This window comes from Trachemys scripta, chromosome 20 (genome assembly GCF_013100865.1).
Source record: "Trachemys scripta elegans isolate TJP31775 chromosome 20, CAS_Tse_1.0, whole genome shotgun sequence".
NCBI lineage: Eukaryota > Metazoa > Chordata > Testudines > Emydidae > Trachemys > Trachemys scripta.
The window spans coordinates 17,445,577-17,463,038 of record NC_048317.1 but is presented as its reverse complement, the minus strand read 5'-3'; the positions used below and the strand labels follow the sequence as shown (position 1 = coordinate 17,463,038).

Genomic DNA, 17,462 nt, shown 5'->3' with positions numbered 1-17,462 from the left:
ATTCATCATCTGAACTGCTTCAACTTACACATCCCAACCTATTCATCAACACCTAGCTCGTCATTTCTACCCATTCAGCCACTGACCTCCACATCCCTATTCAGCCACCAAGCCGTTCACTGACTGTCCACCTACAACTCCACCCACCAACGTACCATCCATCTCTAGAACATATGTCTAACAAACTGCCTGTTTAACTGACAATGTAGAGGCCAGTCTCGGGTACTTGCTGGCATTAGAAAGATGTAACAGGAGCTAGCAAAGCTCCATATTGCCAAACGAGGAGCCTTGGCAGGATGACTTACCCCCAGAGCTAAGCCTACGCAAAGCAGAAGCATTGCCTTGAGTGAGGCTAGAGGGCTGGTGCAGATGCCTGTATCCCTGCAAGCGGTAGTCTCTGCAGTTCCTGCTGGGACTGGATGAGTTGACAGAGTTCAAGGCAGAGTCCATTGGGTCCAGGCGAGGTTCCAGGGGCCCTGGGAGGCCGTCTCCCAGAACAAAGGTTTCACCTGTAAGGCACCAAGCTGCAGTCAGAACCAATAAGGGGTATGCAGTACACAGTTACAATTTTATACAGCACACACAAGCATGAGTAACAGCAGCATTCCCTGTACGGTGTGCTGGAGAAATCAGTCAGAAAGGGGTCATTTACTAAGTGCTGCAACGTGGTGTTTGTCTAGCAAGTTTCAGTCCTGCTGCTCTTGGGCGCCATTTAGCTGCATTTATGGTTCATACCAAGATATGTGCACTACCTGTTCCTTTTGTAGCATCAACACCAGTCCCATCCTGCACTCGCACATCCTCCTGCTGCTTCCACGAGCTCCTTCCTTTGTTTGCCAGTGGCAGCCAAGGGTGGAAAGTCGCCTGTTCTGAATAGGATTTGGAAGTGTTCCCCAAATCCACGCAGAGGGGAATTCCTTCTCTGGCTCACAATTCCACCAGTGAGAACAGGAGCTCTGGGACAATCTGGGTTAAAGGCATTTATTCTTTCCTGCTCTCCCCCTCACCTTGCTATCATCCACTAATGTGAACCCTCCCTCCCCAACTGAGCACCATCTCAGCCCCCTGTTGGGTGGGGGGAATTGGGCCAGGGAGTGAATTGACTCACCCCCTCCCCGCCGTTCTTCACATTCACACTGGTTCTACTGCTTGAGAGGAAGACCGAACTGGCAGTGGCTTGCAGAGCCCACATGGGACATAAGGCTCCAAAGCCTTGCCTGCTTTACTTATCCTTACTGCTGGCCCCAAGCCCTTGCTCTAAGAACAGCTCTCTGAGTGGAGGGAGGTGTTGGCTTGGGAGCCAGAGCCACAGGACTGGGTTGAGCCCATTCTGGGTCACTAACCCTCAAGGGACGGGCCCAGCTGACTGGCTTTGCTTGGGTTTTCCAGCTGTTGACATAGGCCTTTTCTGGACACGGGCACAGGCTTTCCCCAGACACAGACAGCCCCAGGCTCTCTTCCTCAACCACCAGGGTTAGTTCTAATAATGACACGCGCCATTGTCACTGCCGCTGTCAGGTTGGCTCCAGCACTGAGATGCCATTAACCATCAGCCACTGTCCCTTTCAACCTGCCAGGAGGACTCTATTCATACACAGAACTGGGCTCCATAACGTGCCCAACAGGCTGTAGTTCTCCTCATTTAAAATAAGACGTCCCAGAGGGTCTAGCAAATAGAGGTGGGGGAGGCCCTGCCATGCGGCTGGGGCCTTAGCAGGGATGGAACGTTACTGCAGCTAGTAACATGACTGCTGAGCTCGAGTGAGGCCTTTGCAGCTGTGATCAATGGATGCGCTCACACTACCCCTCCCTGGTGCCAGTGGGAGGGGGCGAGCAGCAGGGTGCTCTCGATGCAGGCCCACAGTATTGCAATTCACTTTCTCTCTAGCTCGACTTGAACCAGGATTTACTGACCTCCGGGTCACCTACTAGGGTCCCCTTTTCCCCAGGTGACGGGGGAAGGCTGGGAAACAAGATGGGGGGAGAAGGTGGGCTGTATGTTCTGGACGGTTATATGATGTTCGTAGGGATGATTTACAGCTTAAGCAAGTGCATCTAGTGCCCTGGGATACTCTCCTCTGCTGTGCACGTTACTATGCATGTCATGTGCAGGAACGGTCAGGATAGATTCTGTTAATGAATGCATAGCCACTACACAACAAAGTCAGCCCCGCCAGCCCAGAGCCCTAGGGACCATTCCAGACAATGCCTTGTGAAGGACCTGCTAAATCTAACTGCAAGAGAAGAAAGCGGTTAATGGACCAAGGTGCATTGCCTTTGTACTACAGGTTATGCTATGCAGCCATCACAAGACACCCTCCTATACCGGCCACAAGAGAAACTTTTCCCAGGGCCAGCAAAGAGACTCTTACAACAGTTCTGAGTTATTTGAGCTGCCACTCACCCCTGCCTCCCCCCACCAAAAACCCCAAAACACTGGTATAGAGGAATCAAATGCATTTGTCCCAGCACAGAATTCAAGCTGCTCTTTGAAGAAGAAAATATTTGGATGGCAAATTCTCCAAGCATGGCAAAGCCTCCACCCTGATAGGAGGAGATGCTGAAGTGACACTGCGAGCACAGCATTCAGTCATAATTCCCAGCCTTCAAACCTGCCAACGCATGACAAACGTGATCCCCATGTAGGTAAAGTGGAACACCTGGACTGTGCTGCATCTTGTGCCAGACATGACAAATGCTAATGTCTTTTAATTGTAAACCTACTACAAAGGCTGTTTTCTCTCTGGGTGAATTAAATGAACAGTTTTTTAAAGAAAAAAGCTGGAAAAACCAATTTCCTGTGCAATGACCAAAGAGGAGCCATTTAACCAGTGACACTGCAGGCTTCGCTGAGGCCTTGTGGACACTACAAACCGAGCTAGGGCTGATGGCAGTTCAACTGCAAGCCTAGCCCCAAATCAAACTGCATTCAGCACCACTTAAGTGCTGAGGGTAGGGCCAAACTGCATTCAGCACTGGAAACCCTCGCCAGCAAGCATTCTCTTTGCAGCGCAGACAAGGGTTTCCCCTCTTGTAGCTGGAGAACCCACTGCTGGAAGGGCAGATTAGCTGCTAGTTATTTGTAGACTGTTACTCTCCTGACTGAACAGCCTGATGCCTTACATCCTAATCATTCCCGTCACTGGGACGTTTCTGGACACCACACTGCACGTCAGTCTGAGCGCAGAGGCTTTGGATGCAGTAATAGCCTTGAGCTGGTCTAGGGTTAAGTGAGTGAAAGGAAAGTGACTTTCATTTCTATTCCCTGGGAAACCTGTTGGCTGGAGGGAATCTTACAGACCAGTGAACTGTGTAAGAAAAGCTGAAAATGGCCTGCACAGATTCTCACTGTGATCCAAGACACGGATTTTATTCCTAATGTTTACTGAACACAGGGATTTAAACAGAGCAACTGATGCTCACACTCATTCCTGGCTAATGTAGTCTGCATCCTTACATCAAGGCCATTCGCACTGCACATCTGTTAGTCTAAAGGCTACAGGACGCTTAAAACATATTTACTCCATTACACAAAGACTGACAGAGAAGCTCAACAGTCCTGGATCTTTCAGCTCAAATCCTTAGGCAGAGAAAGCTTCCAACTACATCGGCCCTCTGGAAATATCTCCCGCGTGCACACTGGCTGATGGACCAAATGACAAAAAGGGCGTTCATCCAGCTACGTTTGGTCATGTGGCCCAGCACATCCTCCCCAGCATTCATGTGACTGGCAGTTTAGAAGTCGAAAGAAACTCTCTGAGAGCCAAGAGGTTTGGGCAGGTGGGTTTACTTAGCTGGTTTCATGGATGCTGCTCTTTGAGGTAAATCCTGGTAGAGCTCCCATGCACTGACTGAGGGACCGATGGGATATTGGGGGGGAAATGGCTGGAAAAGGGAAGCAGGTTCCCTCTAGCACAGAGTCGACCTGTGGCACTCACTACAGCAGGTGGTCATGGAGTACAATACAGTGGCTGTACTGATTAAGAATGCCTGGATAATTTTATGACCGTTAACAACATATAATAATAATAGAGACTAAAATAAGGATAGTCAAGTCTCATGCTTCATGGCACAAGATGATCAAAGCAGGGGTCATAAAGGGTTGCTCCATGCAACTGGCTTGGGGTATTGGATTTTCTTCATCTTCCTATGATGCCTTAGGCACTGGCCCCTGCTGGAGTCTGAAAACCAGACTTGCTGGACCCAGGGTTAATTTGGCATTGTAAATCCAATCATGCTACACTGGTTAAGAGTAACTATAAACAGCCTGGTTTGGGAAGCGATGCTGTGCTCACCTTCCAAAGGGTGACGGTCATTCTTTGGTAACTTGGGGGAGAGAGGAGCGCTGTATGGAGGGGAATCTTGGGAGTATCGCTTTGTACCTCGGCCTGGTCCCTGCAGAGTGCCGTCTAATGAACTGCTCCTGTCTATAAAAGAGAACAAGCCCTACTTAGGAATGGAGACTTCCTGGGAAATTCAGTCCAGCCTGGATCATTTATGACTCATGTACAACCTCACATCAGCCTGGCAAACCTCTGGGAGCCATCTGGAGCTTGATGGCTTCAAATTTAATTTTCATTTTGCAACATTTTGAAAATCAGAGCTATTGGTGATGGCACACAACTATTAGGTGCGGTGCCATTCTATCTCCTTTAATTAATTTCATGCCGTTTCTCCTAGTTATACATCTCAATTCACCCCAAGCCATTCCTTCCCTCCACAGACTGCGCACCCTTTACATATATGCAGGCCTTAGACAATTAGGAAATTCTCTATCCCTTAGTCATTATTTGGCCCAGTTATACCCTGAGTTCTTCAAACCCATCCCTCCAGCTCCCTCATCAGCACTGTTGCGCTTCTCCAAATGCCTTTCCCTCCAACATGGCTCCAATTTTTGAATACTAAGGTCCATGCACAGTACGCAGCCTGCCAGGAACAGTCTCAGAGGGCCATCTAACAGGATGATCTGTGATGAGATGCCTCCAGATTTGTATCTGATTTTTTGCAACATTTAACATGGCAAGCTCAGATCCACTTTACTGCCCACAATGACCTCTTGGTTTCCTGAAAAGCTGCTGCTTCCCAAGTGTTTCCAGCCTGCACGCACTTGTGATTTGGGTTGTATTTCCCCCCAGGATATATGCACACTGGAGATTTCTAGTTCCCAGCCACTAGCCAACAGTAGCTGGTTTCCAATGTGAACCCTGGGCTGCCTTCACTTTTGCTAAGCTAGTCACTCACCCATTTTGGAGCAGCGGAGCAAAGGGACAGGATGACCCATTAGCCCTGAAATCTTTACTGAGTTTGAGATAAAGAGCTTGGGAGGGATTTCCTCTCCCATCCCCTCTACAGGATTCCAGCAGCCTGCCTCCTGCATTGTGGGGTGTCACCACTTAGTCCTTGCTGGGACACTATGTGTCCTCTTGTGAGTCTACCTCGTAGCACTTTAATTGCAGAGCTATATTGCAACCTAGTCTCTGTTGCACAGTGGCATGAGCCAACATGCCCAGGATGTGTTGCTTCAGACAGCGAGAGCACCAGCCATGCCAAGAGACCACAGTCCAACCATGCACAATACGCCAGCAGTGTGGCTCCCAGTCCTGAGGTGTAAACTGAGCTTTCCTACTGGCAAGCGTGTTCTTTCTGTTGGGACAAGAGTCACAGCCACGACTTAGGTACGACTTAGTGAAATTTTCCATTTACCTACTGCATGGGATCATCTTTCTGTTCTCTACACAAAGTCTCTCACCCTAATTCCTAAATGGATCAGTAACCTAGATCAGGTTACATTTCTCAGACTAGCCACGCAGGGAATGAGTGATGCAGAGAGGGTGAGACAGATAAGGGGAGATCTGTTGGCACAAATGGAAATCAGGTAGCACAGGCAGAAAGTGCAGCTTCGGGGATCCTGGGGGTGTGAGTGACAGTAGATGTCGTGCAGTGAACCCACAAACTAGACTCTGCCGTCCGTACCACTGCCATCTCTTAGCTGAAGGGTAAAGTCTGGTTAGGACGTGGTGCTTCGAGGGACACCAGAAAGCCCACCCCCAGCCCCAGCTCCTACCTGGTAGGTACCTGTCGTGGCTGTACGCGTGGGAGTGTTGCATATGGTTCAGAGTGAAAGGCTGGTTCCCAAAGAGGTTGTCGCTGCGCAGGTTGTGGCAGAGTTTCTCCAAGAAGCGGAGGACGTAGGTGATGCTGTTTACTGCCGGCAGATTCAGAGTGTGCTGTTCCCGATCAAACACGGCTGGAGACAGAAACAAACAGAGCCGAACACATCAACTCCCAGGCTGCACAGCCAGCTCCTGTACCTCCACCTCACCTGGCTAACTTCAGCAAACAAAAGCCACTGCTTTCCCCTGGCTTAATGCCGGGGAACTCTCCTCTCTGGGACAGGCCAGAACCAGCCTGCTGCACCCAGCATCAGGTGTGTCTGTTTTGCCTGAAAAGCTTATCTTTAAAGGTGTACTGAAGGGCATGCAAGGACAGGGGCTGTGCTTCCTGTTCGTGAGCGGTGGATAAATATGACCTCAAAGTACTTAATAAAAAAATAGTGGGTCGGAGAAGGGACTTGGGGCTATCCCTGGGGAGGTTTTTTTGCATGAGAAACAACAAAAGCTCCACCCCTCACCCTCCTCACCTACTCCTGGAGGACTCTGGCAAACTTTGGAGAGTCTGGAGTGCAACCTCACAGCTGGTGAAACCTGCGCTTTGGTTCACTAATACTGCGCCCCCTCAGCTGCGGCCGGGAGAGCTGCCAAGGGGAACGTTCTCTTTTAAGACACCTATTGGGTGGTGTCACATTATCCACCTAAACACTGGGCAAGAAAGAGAAAAGAGAGGCCTTAGGTCTAACTGGTGCTCTCTGTGCACTCTCTGGCCCCTGGCTCGGGGTCCCCGTCCAAAGATCTCAAGGAGGGCAATGTAGCAGCCTTGTGAATTTTTACAAGAAGCTTTTCTGTGTGTAAGGGGTTGCAGGGGGAGCCAGTGGTAGGATGTCAGAAGGAAATGACTTCGGGCTTGTCTGCATGGTGGAGTTTGGTGGATTAGATTTGTGTGCACTAACGGTTGCGGAATAACTATTCTGAAGTAATTGTGTGCACATGGCCGGCTTTTACTTACTTTCTTTGAATCCGAGCGTACACACGGCATTTACTCTGTTCAAAGTTCTAAGTGGGTATTTCATGCTGCTGTCCAGCTGCTGGGCTCTGCTCATTCTGGGATTCGTCTCACGGTACATTGGGGGTTATCTACCACAGGGCACTGGAATTCTGAGTCTTGGGGTCAGAGCAGCAAATTCCTATGATTCCTCTCATCCTATCCCAGGAGTCATCTGTCTTTTGCAAGTCAGTGCCATTTCCAAACTGCTGTCAGCCAGCACGGAAGGACACTGTTGTGTACTGCGATCCAGGCTGCCACATGTGTATTTGTGATCACACATCTGGGCAGCTGGCGTGCTGCTGAGCTCTTTTTGGTAGAGCAGGAGGAGAAGGATGAAATTGAGCAGCTAACTGTGGATAATGTTTTTCTGGAGCAGTTTCGCCCTACAGGATGCTGTTTCTGGGTTTTGGACCCCAGCTCTGGTTGGGGGGGGTCGGGGGAGGGAGGGGGACAATGATCCTGGCCTGAGGTAGAGGAGGCAGAACTTCAGGATGAGAACGGGCCCTTCCCGAGACATCTGCGAAGAACCCCAGAGCTGCAGTGGCATCGTACCAACATGAGAGCTGTCCTCAGCGTGGAGAAGGGCATGACCATCACTATCAGGAAGCTCACCACCCTCAATGCTGCTGATCAGTAGCTAACCAGTTTGGTGTTGGTAGATCAGCTATCTGCGCTGCTGTCATGTAGGTATGTGCTGATGTCCGGGGTCCCAGAGCCTGGCAATGCACAGGAAGTTGTGGATGGATTTGCATAGCTGGGGTTTCTGAATTTTTCAGGGCCATTGCCATATGCCTATCCTTTGCCCCTCTCCCCAGGCCTCAGAGTTCACCAAAAGCAAGGAGTATTTCTCTCTGCTGCTCCTAGGCCTGGTTGACCTCCAAGGCAGGTTCACCAATATTAAGTGGGTTGGTCTGGAGAGTCCATGTTATCAGGATCTTTTGAAACGCAGCTTTATTTAATGAAAAGTGGAAATCGTGCTTCCAGGATGGCTATGAATATTAATGGTGCTGCGATTCCCCATCCGTGTGGGAGACCCAGCTCACCCCTGGGCTTATGAAGCCAGTTACAGGAGACTTGGACAGGAACAAGGAGCTGTTCGGCTCTGGCCTGAGTAGCTGCAGAATGACTCTGGAGTATGCACGTGGAAGGCTGAAAGGGAGACGACGACGTCTCATGATGAGGTGGGAGGCTGCGGTGCAGTAGCTGCCTCCTGATCACTGCCTTGCTGTGCTTTGCACATCTGAGAGAGCCTGGAGAGAGCCTTGCTGATGGCTGGGAGAGAGAGGTACCGAGACTTTCAGAATGTTATGAATGGCCACTGCATACTGCAGCAAACTGTCAAGGCCACAAGGTCAGGGGATGCCTTGGGCTCCTACTTTGAGGCTAGGAGCTGAAATGTTGCAATGTAATTTGATTGTGCATTGTGGGAGGGTTTCATTGCTCTGTATGGACTAGTGAAAAAAGTTTATTTTGCTTTTTAAATACTCTGTGCTGTAGTTTTGGGAAAGGGCATTTTATTATGTGCATGGGAGAGGTGGTATTTTATGAAAATTTATTGAACTTTTGTTAAAAATCACTTACTGAACATCAAATAGTGCAAACAACATTTATTGAACAAAACTGTGTATCCATTGTAACATGAACCAGAACATAAAACAGTGCACATTGTGCATAACAATGCAAACTTTACACAACATGACAGTGCAGAAGTGCACCACATGACACAAGTACTGAGTGCACACGTTAGTGCTGCACAAGTCACAGGCATATGTACGGGCAGGATTTCTGCCTAATGTCTTTCCTTGGCGTGTGGAGTGACACAGGAAGAAACCATTGTTTGCCATTATGGGGGTGAAGGAGCTGTTTTCAGTCTGGTGGGTGGGGTGGGAAATGCCTGTGGCCAGAGTTTTGGGAAGGGTACTGCTGCTCCCAGTACGCATTCCTCTCCATGGATTGCAGGGTTGGAGTGGGTTGGAATTGAGGTGGTGGGGCTGTGGCAGAATATGGCGCCATCATGTTCTCCATCAAGACAGTCTGTTCTTGAATGAATTCCAGGAGCTGCCTCTGCCTCTCCCAGTCACTCTCTCCATGTTCTCTGTCCTCTCTCTGCAAGAACTTCCTCCACTCCTCTGGCTTCTTATCCCTCTTCGGCAATGCTGTCCTGAGGTCCTCAAACATTGTGTTTGGCCTTCTTTTCCCTGGCCCTGAGATTAGTCAGGCATTTGGAAGTTACTAACAGTCCTTTTCATGGTGTCAGGTGCAGAAGCTGGGAAGCAAGAAACAGAAGTAGTTATTATAATTGCCATAGGAACCAGAATCACAATGATAAAATGTTGCTTTTTCCTCAGTTTCGGAATGCAATTGCAACGGTACCTTCTCAACCTGGGGAGAGCTTGGAGGTGGCAGAAGAGTTTCACCTTACTCCCTCTTTGCACAACTCCTGTTCTAACCCTAGGCAGTTGGTGCGGTGGGGGACTGCGGTAGGCAGTGGGGCTTAGGCCAGTGGTTTGCATGGGTGGGGTGGTGGGGGTAGGTGGAAGGATTTGGAGGTTTGCCTGGCCTGGGACTGGGGAGTTGCAGAGGCCAGGTTAGTAACTGCATGTGCACCTCTGCAGGCAGGCCTAACGTCGGAGGATGTAACCTTACTACAGATCACCAAGAGCAGAGAAGTGACTTGTTCAGAAAGGCGATGGGAGTTTAATTCTTGCATTTAACTCTGGCACTATACCTCATGAAATGCTAACAGAGCTGGAATCTCAGGGCATTGATCAAACTGTGAAGCAAAGTCTTTTATGTTGTATTATTTTCCTATAAGTGATGTTTCAGTAAGCATGTCTACATTACAACCACCACGGTACCATTAGCTTGACTGTGGCAGGAGGGCCAGTGGACAACTGGGAGAAGAGCCCACAAGGAGGACACGACCGGGGCTGGGGGGGCGGCGGTGTGACAGATAGCTGTGGGAAATGAAAGTTTCAGGGAAGTAAACCTGCAGAACTTTAATTCTGAGGCATGGATACCATTTTGAGCACGAGAGGAGGAGGACAGAAGCAAAGTTCACATCCACTCAAAATGGTGGCATCTAATGGGCTCCCAGAACAAAGTTTTAACCCCATCAACACAGTTTAATTGTAATACAGGACATCATACTTACTGGCCGAGGCCCTCTGCCCAGGACTATCAGGCTGTGTCCTCCTGGGGGCTATCTGTTCCTCGAGATCTGGTCAGGCTCTAGCCTGGAGAAGAGATCCTGGCTTGCTGGGGACACCTCCTCCTCCTCCAAGTCCTGGTTGGGACTGGGGTTTTCCTCGGTGCCTTTGGCACTGTCCTCATTGTACCAGGGAAAATCCAATCCAGCTCCTTAAAGCAGGGGCAGGTAATTGGAGCACTGTCAGGCCATGTCTGTCCTTATAATTCTGCCAGCAGCGCTTCTTTCCTGTGCTGCAGGAGTGAACTGCATCTCAGGACAGCCCCTCCCGGTCGTCCTGCCACCGGCACTACTTCCCCGTGTTGCAGGACTGAGCCATGTCCCAGGATGGACTCTCTCGGCCATTTGCTTAGCTGTACATGTGTATTTTCTCCTCAGGGTGGCTGCTGTTTAGGCATGACTGAACTGGCTCCTCAAGGAAACCCCACTGCTGCACATCTCCAGGTGTTTGCTGTAACACTCCAGGAGTGTGGAATCACAAACGGGTGCTGCTGGCTGTGTGCCACCATTTAAACGTGGGGCCATCCAGTCGCCATGAGCCCAGCACAGCAGACAGCGTACCCACAGACAAGTCAGTCCTGGCGTGAAGCGATGCAGTGTGGGATATCAGTGGGAGGACTGAAAAGTTGATCCAAAATACAGACGTGTCCATATGAACATTTCTCCACACTAACTCATTCTGAAATTAACCTAATCCACTTCAAAGTGGATTATCCAATTCGCACAGTTGATTTGGAAGAACTGTGCTGTGTGGACACAGCCCATGTTAATTAGAAAAAACAGCAGTTAGTCTGCAATAAAGCCCTGCGTACCCCAGCCCTTGATCAGATGAGTCTAGCAGCAGCACTCCGACAGACCTGATGGAGGCAAAGTCCAGCAGAGAAGGGTTCACACTTCCCAGCCCCTTGTACCAGACCTGTGGGACTCTCTCTGGGGCACCTCCAGGAGGACTCGGAGCACAATTCCCTGGTGCTCATGGGTATATTTGCAGGCACCCTACACTGATGGTTAATGAGGCAGGGCACAACTAACATGATCCACCATGGATCAGCTTGAAGCTGCTGAATGTTCCCCTTTCTCTTACGGGTTTAGGAAGCAGCTGGTATCACTGAAAAGAAACAAACAATGTAGCACAAAGAACACTGATGAAACAGGGGAGGATGGGCTTGAGGCTAATGCACAGGACTGGGAACCAAGGAGGCTGAATTCTGTTCTCAGATCTGCCACCAACGAGCTGTGTGGCCTTGGATAGTCATGTCACCTCTCTGTGCCTCAGTTTTCTCATCTGTAAAATGGGGAAAAAGTGACACTTCCCACAGCACCCCATGAGCTAGGGACTGCATTGATTAGTGGCTGAGAATGACACTGTGATTCTTGGCTGGAAGGCACATGGGAGTTTTATTCCTACATGCACAAGCATGTTATACACCCCTCCTGCGGCTGGAGAAGCGATCCTCGCTTGTTTAGGCTTTATACAGCAGCCCGGTACAGCGCTCAGAGCCTTCCAGACTCCCATGGAGACTTCCCTGGCTGGGGATGGCCACAGCTGACATCAGGACGGTGCTGTGCTCCAGGGAGATGGTTCCATCAAAGATCTCTCAGAAAGCAGGGCAGGGGGGAGAAAGCTTGGTTCTTACCTGAAATGACCTCTCCCCCATGGCCTTGCTTCAGGAAGGAAAAGACAGTTTTCTGATGGTAAGCACAGTCAATACAGGCCTGTACTGCCTGCTGCAGCACCACAGAGGCCCGAGCTGGTCCAAAATGGTCAGGCAGCTGCTGAACTTTCTTTTTGTCCAGGTGAGGCCCGGTGCTGCTGGTCTTGTTCAAGTAAATGCAGACTGCAGAGAGAGAGAAGGCTCAAGGTTATCCTGCGAGAGCTGCTTGCCCAGAACACCCAACCCTGCTTTGCCACAGCCCTGCCCTCCTGCCAGCATGGGGCCTGCCCTGTCATAGGCTCACCATTACCCCGCGAGAGCTGCACACCCACAGCCCGGCCCTCCTGCCAGTACAGAGCCGGCCTGCTGTCATATGCTCACAAACAGGATGAAGCAAGCCAGTCCAGCATAGCCACTAGTCTGCTGCCTACCAGCACAAGGTATATTTAGAAGAGGTACAAGCCCACAATGCTGATTCCTCGCTTCCTTTGGGCTCATCCTCCGCCATGCTAGCATCTCCTCCACGGCCTCTGTCCTAGTGCTCCAAGTATGCCAAGCTGTGGGCGTGCTGAGCGTCCGGATAACGGTTGAGACTCTAAAAGGAGCCTAGGGGAGTTCAGCACCCAGCTCCCACTGAATTTCCAGCCTAGGTCCCTTAGGCTTCCCTAGATATCTGTCCAGCTGTGCTGAGGGAGAGTGGGCCCAGCCATACCATGTGCTGGGCAGAGTTAGCATCAGACTCCCCTTTCTGGGGTCAGCTTTAATTCTGACTCAAGACTGGAACCCCACAGAAACTTTAGCTTGGTCTTTCTAGGCTCTCGACCCTGGCTCCTTTGTGCCCAACGCGACTCTGGCTGCCCCTCCACCCTACTAGGAGCTCAACGGACCCAGCAAGACTCTGCAGCAGACACCCTGACTTTTAATGCAGGGTTCTGGGGTGACTCAGCACAGCCGAGCCTGCCCCCCTCTCTAGTTTCAGAGAGAACTAGGGTGCTGCAGCCCTTCCTGCCTCAGAGCAGCATGGGACTGGAGAAATGAGTCCAGAGCGGCTGAGTTGCTAGGATGTGTGTGTCCAACCATACGGCTCCAAGAGAGCACTCTGCCCCTAGCTGCAAGGTGAGCCTCAGCCCAGGGTGAAAGGTCTCGAGTGTCCATGCAGACATCCCTCTGTTCAACCCAGGGGACGCCACTAGGTACCTCTAAGCCAGTGGTTCCCAAACTTTAACAGCCCGCGAACCCCTTTCACTCAATTGTGAAATCTCGTGAACCCCCTCCTAAAAATGAATATTTTCAGGGATTTAAGTTTAAATTTCCTCAGTGTGATGGATGCCCCAACTGCCGGGCCCCAGAATCTATGAACCTCTGAAAAATATTTTTAATTGAAACTTTTTTTAACGAACATAGAAAAACCAGAAACCAAAAATGTTTCTGTAAAATGATTTTTTGGCTTTTGTTTTTTTTTAAAAAAAAAAAAATGGTTTAGAATAAAAATAATTCATTTTTGGTTTTCAAAAATCAGAAAGTGTTTCATGAAAACAGTTTTTGAAAATGGACCATTTTTCCATTTCAGTTTTTTGTAAATTTTTCTTGGGGAATTTTGAAAAATGTGAAAAAAAATTCAAAACTTTGTGAAAAATGCTTGGGATTTTCACCCACCTCTAGTTTCGGGTGAGGTTGTGGCTGGTGGTAACAAGGAGGGCCGTGGTTCTGGCTTTAGATGAGATTTGGCAAATTCCTGGGGCTCGGGCTGGGGTTTGGGCTGCCGGCTCTCCCGCTGACGGAGGCGGGGCTCGGGCTGCTGGCTGCAACTGCCCGCCCCTGCTCTCCCTGGGGCTCGGGCTGCCCGCCCCGCACAGAGCGCTGGGGTTCGAGCTGCTGGCTCCTCCGCTGACCTGGGCAGGGCTCGGGCTGCCAGCCCCAACTGCCCGCCCCTGCTCTCCCTGGGGCTCGGGCTGCCCGCCCCGCACAGAGCGCTCTGGTTCGAGCTGCCGGCTCCCCCGCTGACGGGGGCAGGGCTCGGGCTGCCGGCCCCAAATGCCCAGCCCCGCTCTCCCTGGGGCTCGGGCTGCCCGCCCTGCGCACAGTGCTGGGGTTCAGGCTGCCGGTTCCCTGGCAGACAGGGGAGGGGCTCGGGCTGCCAGCCCTGCGCAGAGTGCTGGGGTTCGGGCTGCCGGCTCCCCTGCTGACGGGGGCAGGGCTTGGGCTGCCGGCCCCAACTGCCCGGCCCCGCTCTCCCTAGGGCTCAGGGTGTCTGCCCTGCAACCGGGTCCCACCTGCTGTCTCCAATGCCCGGGGTCCTCTGTCCGCCATTAGTGAAATTTTTCTGGCGAACTCCCTGTAACGTTCTGCGAACCCCCAGGGGTTCACGAACCCCATTTTGGGAACCACCGCTCTAAGCAATAATTCATGGGAGGAAAATGCAGTGCAATCGCCCAGCTCTAGCTACGTTCCTGAGAAACGGAGGAGATGAGGGAAGGCACCGGGAGCCTCTGCATCTCTTTGCAGCCTGATTCTTCTCTGCGTTAGGCCACTATTATTCCCACACCAGCCAGACTTGCTGCCATGTTTGGAAATCGTGGTATCTTCACTTGATATTTTCTGGGTTCCCCCAGACTCCTTAACTCATCATCTTCCCTGAGGGGGCGAGCCCAGCGTACCTGTGGGGGCCTGCATGGCAGAGCTGGGGATAGTAGCAGCATCCTGGGGCACAGTGCTGGTGTCTGGCTCTGGGGTGCTAGTTGTTGGAGAGGTGGGGGCTGGATTCAACAAAGTCCGAGGTTTCCTCTGCAGAAAGGGATTGGGAAGAGTTCTCCTTTTACACATGCTCACCGTCCTGCCCCGCCCACCACCCTCATCAGACCACGCCCCTGCCCTGCTCTACCCCAGCCCACATCAGACCACACTCTGCTCAAGCCCCCCACCTACATCAGACCCCACCCCCTGCCCTTCTGTACCCACCACCCTCGTCTGTCCCCGCCCCCATCCTGCTCAACCCCTCCGCCCACATCAGACCCTACCCCCCTCCTGCTCAACCCCCCCGCCCACCACCCTCATCAGACCCCGCCCCCACCCTGCTCTATCCCCCGCCCAGCACCCTCATCAGACTCCACCTCCCGCCCTGCACTGCTCTCATCAGACCACACACCCCCACCCACCGCCCTCATCAGACCACGCCCAACACCCTCTTCAGACCCCGCCCCCACCCAACACCCTCTTCAGACCCTACCCCGTTTGCCACGCTTCCTGACACTTTTAAATATGATCATCCCTGGGGGTGTGAGGCTGGAGTCTAGTTATTCCCTCCATTCCACACCCCTGCCCAGTGCATATGTTGCCAGCCCCTGCTGGGTTGAGGACCTGGAGTCTAGAGATGCTCCCAACCCCCACACTCCATGGGTGTGCTCCCATTACCCGGCAGTCCTAGGGCTGGACTTTGCCTCCTACACACACAAAAGCATAGGTGCTGCAACTAGGGGACGGAGGGTGCTGGGGGCACTTCCGCAACTCCTCACTTAAAAGTGGTTTCCATCATACCAAGGGTTTACGGTTTGGTTCGATGGCTCTCAGCTCCCTCACCATACAAATTGTTCCAGCGCCCCTGCACAAAAACACAGCTGCTCTCCACCCCAGAGGCACACACGCAGCACGCTCCATTCACATGTGATCACAGGCATGTACCCTGTCACCTACCTTACTGCCAGGCTTTGGTCCCCTCTTTTTGGGGAATTTCAGAGGCTCCACAGATTTGGAGGGGGTAGGGATGGGGTGATGGATCAAGGCCTTGGGCGTCCGGCCGCGCTTCTTGCCCGATTTGCGACGCTTTTGCTCAGGTTGGGGCCCCAAAGCAGTCTTCATGCTGCTGTGCATGCTGGGCTTCTCGGCACTTCCTTCAGAGACAGGAAACGGGCTCTTTGGAATCACAACTGCAATCAAACGAAAGATGATGATCATCATTTACACAAGGTTACGATGGCATAATTATTCGTGCACACAGCTGTGGATCAGAATACGAGTGTCTTCTATCTGTAAACGCCGCCGTCCCCAGGTAGCAGCAACTTTCGCTGTACACTAGAGAGCTCAGAGCTGAGCGTGCACATTCTTTTTCTGCATCTCATGTAAGAACCGAAATCTCCTGACTTCCAGTCCAGTGCTTTAGCCATAAGATAGTCCTTTCTCCTAAAATATGGGACATTCTGGCTTAAGTTAGGTGAACTGTTCAATTAGCATAAGAACATAAGAACTGACATATTGGGTCAAACCAATGGTCCATCTAGCTCAGTGTCCTGTCTTCCAACGGTTCCAATGCCAGGTTCCCCAGAGGAAATGAACAGAACAGGTAAACATCAAGTGATCTATCCCCTGTTGCCCATTCCCAACTTCTGGCAAACAGAGGCTAGGGACATCATCCCTGCCCATCCTGGCTAATAGCCATTGATGGACCTATCCTCCATGAATTTATCTAGTTCTTGTTTGAAACCTGTTATAGTCTTGGCCTTCACAACATCCTCTGGCAAAGAGTTCCACAAGTTGACTGTGCATTGTGTGAAGAAATACTTCCTTCTGTTTGTTTTAAACCTGCTGCCTATTCATTTCATTTGGTGACCCCTAGTTCTTGTGTTCTGAGAAAGAGTATATAACACTTCATTTATTTTCTTCACACTAGTCATGATTTTATAGACCTCTACCATATCCCCTCCCCCCCATCTCTTTTCCAAGATGAAAAGTCCCAGTCTTATTAGTCTCTCCTCATACAAAAGCTGTTCCATACCCCTAATCCTTTTTGTTGCCCTTTTCTGAACATTTTCCAATTCCAATGTATCTTTTTGAGATGGGGTGACCACATCTGCACGCACTGTTCAAGATGTGGGCGTACCATGGATTTATAGAGGCAATATGGTATTCTCTATCTTGTTATCTCTCTCTCTCCTAATGCTTCCTAACATTCTGTTCGCTTTTTTGACTGTTGCTGCACATTGAACGGATGTTTTCAGAGAACTATCCACAATGACTCCAAGATCTCTAATTTAATTTAGCTAATTTAGACCCCATCATTTTATATGTATAGTTGGGATTATGTTTTCCAGTGTGCATTACTTTGCATTTATCAATACCGAATTTCATCTGCCATTTTGTTGCCCGGTTACCGAGTTTTGGGAGATCCCTTTGTACCTCTTCGCACTCAGCTTTGGACTTAACTATCTTGAGTAGTTTTGTATCATCTGCAAATTTTGCCAACTTGCTGTTTACCCCTTTTTCCAGTTCTTTTATGAATATGTTTAACACTACTGGTCCCAGTACAGACCCCTGGCGGATATGGCTATTTACCTCTCTCCATTCTGAAAACGGAGCATTTATTCTTACTCCTTGTATCCTATCTTTAAACCAGTTACTGATCCAGGACAGGACCTTCCCTCTTATCTCATGACAGCTTACTTTGC

General features: G+C 50.7%; 1 protein-coding gene across 6 annotated transcripts in view; it reads right to left on the bottom strand.

Annotated features, from left to right (window-relative positions):
• The window catches only part of SCMH1 (Scm polycomb group protein homolog 1), a 103,323-nt gene that overhangs the window by 10,146 nt on the left and 75,715 nt on the right, over positions 1-17,462 (bottom strand). For 5 of the 6 annotated variants that reach the window (XM_034753870.1, XM_034753872.1, XM_034753869.1 and 2 more), the window contains 6 exons: positions 15,715-15,947; positions 14,682-14,808; positions 12,007-12,207; positions 6,065-6,247; positions 4,296-4,427; positions 306-509 (listed from right to left, as the gene is read on the bottom strand). In XM_034753870.1, the coding sequence (XP_034609761.1) occupies positions 306-509; positions 4,296-4,427; positions 6,065-6,247; positions 12,007-12,207; positions 14,682-14,808; positions 15,715-15,947 (1,080 nt within the window). The remainder of the gene's footprint in view (positions 1-305; positions 510-4,295; positions 4,428-6,064; positions 6,248-12,006; positions 12,208-14,681; positions 14,809-15,714; positions 15,948-17,462) is intronic. The other variant, XM_034753873.1, reaches the window with a different exon arrangement.